The 7,409-nt window shown below is 40.1% G+C and overlaps 1 protein-coding gene across 1 annotated transcript in view; it reads left to right on the forward strand.

The window, feature by feature from the left end:
* Positions 1–3,786, forward strand: part of LOC135244664 (neuroendocrine convertase 2-like) — a 22,901-nt gene extending 19,115 nt beyond the window's left edge. Inside the window, exon 12 of the mRNA XM_064317132.1 lies at positions 1,896–3,786. Coding sequence (XP_064173202.1) covers positions 1,896–2,382 — 487 coding nt within the window. The 3' untranslated portion in view covers positions 2,383–3,786. The remainder of the gene's footprint in view (positions 1–1,895) is intronic.
* The last annotated feature ends 3,623 nt before the right edge of the window (positions 3,787–7,409 follow it).

A 7,409-nucleotide genomic window follows, 5' to 3' on the forward strand; every position in this document is an offset into this window, starting at 1 on the left:
AAAAAAAAAAATGCTGTGTAAAAGTCGTGTAAGACGGTCTGGATAAGAGCGTCTGCTAAATGCCTGTAATGTAATGACTGCTGATTTCCCCTGAAAACCAGCAGCCTAATCAGTACCAGAAAACCAGTTGTTAAACATATAATATAAATATGTATTCAGGTGCTTTAGTTCTGAGTGAAAATAAAACCCAGCCTCTTGGCCTCCACGGTTGGGGACCCCTGCTGTAGAGTCTCCCACAGCTGGTGTTTGGGAAATGTCAGAAGTCCATTTGCAAGCCTTTTAGCACAGTTTGAAGGCATGTGTTCTAGTTTCACTCGACTGTTTAAATGGCTGTAATGCAGTCACACACTGTGGTCTATTTTTGCTTCTTTTTTCTGTGTGACAGCCCTAAAAATACATCACTAAGGGGATCACATTTTTGAAAGTGACATGGTAGCAGGACCACAACCATTTACCCCATGGCCTTTATTTCTATCAATTCCATTTCCCCTGAATTGCTGCAAACCCACGTACTCTGTGTGCCACTGCGCAGTTTTGAGGGTGACAGAGTAGCTTAATGATTAGGAAATTTGACTTTGGTAACGTGAATGTTGCTGATTTTATTCCCAGGTAGGACACTGCTGTTGTACCCTTGAGCAAGATACTTAACGTGAATTGATTCAGTAGGTATCCAGCTATATAAATAGATACTTCTTATAAAAAATGCAATAAGCTGTGTAGTCTCTCTGGATAAGAGTGCCTTGCTAAATACCTGTAATGTAATGTAGTATGCTCACACTCTATTTAGCCATCCTCTTTTATTGTTGGGGTGCTGGAACATGGCAACTAGTGTAATTGTAGATAGTAGTAGGGAAAGGCTCGGACTGCGATGGATTCCCCCTGTCAGCAGGCTAAGGCTCCCTGCTTATTTTTGTTGCTTTAATAGGAGGCTAGATGTGCCAAAATGGCAATTAAGAGCTACCAGTGATAGAGCATGTTGTTGAATTCCCATTAGGCTGTGCCATGATAAGCTTCTGTAATATTTTTCTAATTAACCCCTTCACACTGCCAGCCCGAACTTGGAAAATCCACAGATCTGCTGGCTGAACTCAGTGAATCATGGCCTGAAAAAAGGTTCTTATAATAATTATGGAATAATGGGTATGTCTGTTGGGTAGGTCACCACACCAAACAAATCCTGTTTCTCATTTTTTAACTTCCTCCAGGCACTGTTTATTGGGTTTTTACATAACATCATATTATATCATATTATATAATGGTGAACCTCGATTATTAATAATCCATCCCTCCCCACTCTCTCCCTGGGTGCAGAGAGGAAACAGAAAAGGGAGGGAGAGTACTTCCCTCTTAGACTAATCGCCTGTGCCCAGTAGGAGTTGTTCTGCGTTTATGAACTGGATGATGGGTATCCAGGTTTTTCTAAATTTAATTTCCTAGCCCCTTCCTTAGGGCATATTTTTATTAGCAACTTCAGAAAGTAAAACACCTCCTTGATTCATCTATCATATTGGGTGGGAGGCATGTGTGTTGCATTTTTATGATCAAGTTAAATTGTCCTGATAGCACAATTCCTGCCAGATGGAATTAATGAAGTTAAAAACAGTAATGGATGATTCTATGCATCTAGCGACTGTGCTGTGCCACAAGGGAACCTTTGTAATATCTTTTCCTTGTTGTGGGGCTAACTTTGTATTCACAATTGGCTGGTAATATCATTGATTCAGTGACCATGTGCGGCTGTTTTGTCTTAACCACAGTCTCTGCAACTGGATAGCTATGCCTCAAGTGCTTTCTCAGATGCTATTGCACATCCACTTAGCATTTGCACCTGAGTCTGATCTATCAAACAAATTCAATAATCTTGGTCTCCCCGCCCCCCACCCCCCTCCCTGCAGTAAGATTCAGTCAGGCCACAAGCTGTTGCTTTCCATCACCACCGATGCCTGCCACGGCAAGGACAACTTTGTGCGCTACCTGGAGCACGTGCAAGCCGTCGTCACCGTCAACGCCAGTCGCCGCGGCGACCTCAGCATCAACATGACCTCGCCCATGGGCACCAAGTCCATGCTGCTGGGCCGGCGTCCCCGCGACGACGACGCCAAGGTGGGATTCGACAAGTGGCCCTTCATGACCACCCACACCTGGGGCGAGGACCCCAGGGGCCCCTGGCTCCTGGAGGTGGCCTTTGAGGGCGACGCCCCGCAGAGGGGGGTGCTGAAGGAGTGGACGCTGATGCTCCACGGGACGCAGAGCGCCCCCTACATAGACCAAATGGTACACGGCTACCAGCCCAAACTGGCCATGTCCAAAAAGGAGGAGTTGGAGCAGGAGCTGGACGAGGCGCTGGAGAGGAGCTTGAAGAGCCTGCTGAGTGAAAGCTAAAGGCTTTGCATGTTGTCGGGTTTTCATCTTTTACCTACACCTCCTCTCCCAACCGCGCACTGCCGTACCTCTTTAAAGGGCCAGGAAATTGATTGTCTCAATGCTTATTTCAAGTTTTTAACCCATTTATAATTGTTAAATAGTAAATAAAGCTACTATATTATTGTGACCTATTCTGCAGATAAGGACAAGACGCGCGTGTATCCTCCGCTCATTAATATTCATATCCGTAAGACGCTGCATATGTAAACCATTCCTCTTCGCTAGGTTAGAGCAGGTTGTCCAGTTTGGTAACGTTAGACTACCTGACAACACGAAATAAAGCAACACAAGCTAGGCAATACCATTGCCTAGTTAAACCTGCAGATCATTCAATGTGTAATAATGTTGAGCTACTGTATACTAACATTAGACTTGACAGCGGTCTCAAATTCTGGACATTACACCTGTATAAACAAAGGATTTATTTCCACATATCTAAGCTTGAAAACTGTTTAATTAGCTAATGGTGGGGCAACTTACCGATCAATCAAGAGTGTCACTGGCAGCAACAGGAGGGCGGGAGGGAGGGAAGGCACTGTGCTGGCTTTTTAGCAAAGCCACATGGTTTGTTGTTGATAGTTGGTGAAGTCCTCCCGGCTAAAGTGGGAACTACAAATATTAACTGTTGGAGTTATTGCAGTATTACAGTGCCCGTAGGCCTCCCGAAATGAAACCTGTGTCTTGTGGGTCGCTCCATTTTTTGGAAATGAAAGAAGTGCATTGGTTTTTCTGTATCCAGAGAAGGCACAATTTAGAACAGAGCTTGCCCACACAAAAGTGGGAAGGGCATCATTTGCATATTACAAGTAGAAAGGATTTCACCTGTCATAGCCTTTCAGTTACATATATTTCACCCAGCTCACCCCACCCACTGAAAGCCTGGCATTTAGCCAAGGGGGAAAGCAAGCCAAGCTCATCACAGGCTTTTCTGTTTTTTTCCTTGGACAAATCATTTTTAAAATACTTCTGGGTCATTTGTGAATGCAAAACAAGCATTAAGAAAACAAATCAGCAAAGATTTCAGTTTCCTGGAACTTTAACCCTCTCCCAACTTCCCAACCTGTATTTTGAGCTCTTTCCTGTTGTCACTGTCCCTTCTTTGATGAATGCTTCCTGTTATCATTTTAAAATGTAATCCCACCCCCTCAAAAAAAGATAATATGCAGTATCCAATTAAAGGAACAATGGGGTTTTCTTATTATTTCTTATAATTTGTACACTTTATGGAATCTACAGCATATGGAATATATCAGCTCTGTTATGTTGTTGCTTTTTGAGCCTGCTGCTACAAAATGGAACCTGCTGACCAGACCGTGCCTGTAAATGATTGTGTCAGTCTACTTAAAGTTTAATATTCGCAAACAGAGCAGTGACATTTCTTCCCATATTTTTGACAAATATTGTTTTCTATAAAAATCAAAAGGAATGCGTGATACGTTTTGTAGTGTTTGAGGATATTTAATAACCATATATAGAGAAATAAATTAACTGTGCCTTTTGCTAAAGCACTTGACTAATTGAAACAGGCATCCTGTAGCTTATAAGAAAGAACTTGAGTAATGGTTGTATTGCACATTTGGGGATATGGGCATTTCTGAGAAAAACAGAAAAGGATGTGCATACCATAAAGTTGGGGTTTTTGGTGTGTGGGTGCCTGTCTGTCTTTATGTCTGTCTGTTTGTCTGTTTTTTTTCTGTCTGTCTGTCTGTGTCTGCGTGCGTGTAAATAAATTGCAAACTATTTCTTTGTGTGCAGAGGAGGGGATGGAGAGAGAGAGCTGAGCCTTCTCTGAGGAAAGATGAAGGAGGGAGAAGCATGTGTTCCATCATGCTAGACTTAAAAAGGCATGTTCGGACTGGTTTAATGGGTTAGTTTCCTTTCTTTTATATGCTATTTCAGTCTTCCTGCATATTTTCAACAGGCCCAGTGTGTGTGATCATTATCATGACCTGTGAAATTATTTTACTTAAATCATGTTGATTTACACATAATTAAATCTCATCCGACGATAATTTGTAGCCTATTTCACCCACTTGTGAAGTCAGCATCTAAGGTTTCTGACATGCGTTGTATAGCTGGGTCATCAACTCTGATGCTTTGGGTGTGAGACACAAACTTTCAGGCTCTGTCTCACACTCTCACACCACCCAAATGAATCCCACCCCAAATGAAACGACAACCTTGTCACCCCAGATCTATTTAAAATGTCTCCCCTAAAGTTGAAATGAAACCTACCTCTGTGGTAGTTGTTTTGTCATGTTCGTTCACCTTTTTGACTTTGCAGCCTCTGCTGCAACTCCTCATCCATATATTCAGGCTTGAATAAATAACGTTCAGCATCAAATGTTAAACTCTTAAGTTTCAATAATCATAGCTTCAATTTCAATAGCAAATGTAATGCTGTAAATGTCTGTACCCATTACATCATTGAACAAAAATGCACAAAAATATCTGGACCAGTCTAACGCATACACATAAATTAAAATCGCAAAGTTTATTTATTTATTTATTTATTTATTTATTCATTTTTATTATTTTTATGCAATGTTATTAACATAGTATGCCAGAATTTACCATGGCACAGTGGTTGGCAAATGCTGTCAAACGTTAAAAACATTTCTTGCTGTCTGCAAATTTATTTTTTTCTGCTGAATTAATCATCAGTTGAAAGCTAATTTCTGTAATCTTTCGTTAGAATTTGAGGAAACTTCTACAGAAGAACATAGTTTAATTTCAAATTTAATTGCTGAAAAAATTGTATAATATAAATTAAAATGTAAATTTTAACTCATAATCAGAATTATTTTTAATCATTCTACTTTTTTCTCAGTATCTGAGGTCTGAGTTGGTGCCACTATGAATAGATAAAGAAACACTGCCACCTTGTGGTTATGCTCAAGCACAGATATGTATGTGATGTAGATGCACTTAGGTCTGGATGTTCACATGGCATTCCACTGTGCTACCAGAGGGAAGGAGCTGGTACTCCGGGTGTAGGACATAGGTGGAGTCTGTGATGATTCCTTTCTGCCTGTCTGATAAGTGCCCTATCACATGCAGGCTGGAGGGGGGGTGTTGCCTGACCCTCATGATTTCCATGGCTGTCTGAATTAAGTGATTGATCTGGCACCTCAGTTGAACAGAGAGGTTGCCAAACTAGGTGGTGAGGGCATACCAAGGGCATACCAAAACTTGAAAAATGGCCTAAATGAAGAAAGATGCTTGTACCATTTACAATACTAACAGATTATGTCTACATAAATTATGAATATGAACTAAAATGCCACAAATGCAGTTATCTTGGTGAAAATGCAAAAATGAAGTTGTTCTCCTTAAGTTTGAAATGAAATACTGAGAGATCACGTATATAAAACAGGTAGATCAATACATGTCCTGAACTTCCAAAGTAATTCCTGTCCATTTGATGAGGCCGTTCCCCACGGTGGGTACTGGGAAAGGTTAAAACAAATAACCTAGGTTACATATACTATGGGAAAGGTTAAAAACTTAACCAGTAGTATTTGTTTTTGGGTTTTTTTTGGCATCTAGTGCCCTCTTGTGGTCAAACCCAGAGTGACAGGGTAAATGGTGTAAAAACGGACTGGACGCATTGTATCCATTTGAAGTATACAACTAAATAAATCGAGCCACTTAACTAGCAAACTTATTATTAATATTAGGTGGATACAAATTACATTATGATGACTCAGAAATTAGTTAATGTGGCGCAGTTGTTATATTTTTTAAATCATATTTTTAGTTTTCACAGAGGGAATAGTTCTCCAGCTTGAAAACTTTGGAGTTTTAGAATAATTAGAATAATTTTAGGAGGTTAATTTTAGGAGATTAAGGTAAAGGAAGTGATGTGATGTGAGGAGAAGTGCAAAGATGTTAATCAGACACCGTAACCTCAAGTTTAAGATTATGTTTCACTTGTAACCTACTAAATCCTTAGTGGTGGGAGTTTTCTTGTCAGAAAGAGCAATGAAAGTAGGGTTTTGTTCAGATGTTTAAAAGTGTTCTGTTGCACAGTTTCTTGAGTGTCTACAGTAAATGATTGTATTTTTGAGTGATTTCAGCACTGATAAAGAGCATATGTAACAAGGCACAAAGTAGGTTTCCTGTGCTGTTTAATTAGAAACACACTTTCTCACTTTACATCAATATTACTAATATTGACAATATATTCAATATCAAATAGGATGTCTTTCTATTATAGATATATACACAAAAATTATATGAGGCTTTCTTAATACAAGGAGAAGAAGTATCACATACTTTGTCTCACATTAGCCTTTCATTGCTTGTCACTGCACAGGGTCTATACTGGGCCACACCTGCCTTCTTCATCATGTGTTTTCAGTTTCAGAGGCACATACGTATACGCGGCTGCTGTTTTCACAGAACTGACAAGGAGTGAACATTGCGGTGGGGAACATGACAGCCAAGAAGGTGTGTTTGTGTGAGGGGGGAGGTGTGAGCTATGAGCTGTACGTGTGGGGGCGGGTGCCAAAGGCCAGCTTATATGACAGCTGTGATTCCGACTGGCCTGCACTTGCCTCAACATCTCTCTCTTACCTTGACTTACAATTAAATTAAAATATTTGTTTCTTGACTTTAGTTGTGGTGAAAGCTGAACTCAAATCAAATTGTTGGTGAAGATAAAATGAAACCCTTGAAGTTCAGGCCAAATTTAATTGTCAAATTTGAGGCCAAATGACAATGTGAATCTAGGCCGAGTTCATTGAAACAGTTGATGTGCCATGAGACTGCTGTACCAATTATGATTTTGAGCTATAACTGTGTTTGATTAGCATAAAAACCATTCAAAACAATAAAGACGTGAATCCATTACGCACTTAACAAACTAGAACAGGACACAAATAATTTTCAACATATAGTAATTCAAAATTAAACTATTTGTAAGTACAGAGATGTTGACAATAGTAGGACTTATACAGACAAAACCAGTTCACAGACTTTAC

The sequence above is a fragment of the Anguilla rostrata genome, chromosome 18, assembly GCF_018555375.3.
Source record: "Anguilla rostrata isolate EN2019 chromosome 18, ASM1855537v3, whole genome shotgun sequence".
NCBI classification, from domain to species: Eukaryota; Metazoa; Chordata; class Actinopteri; order Anguilliformes; family Anguillidae; genus Anguilla; species Anguilla rostrata.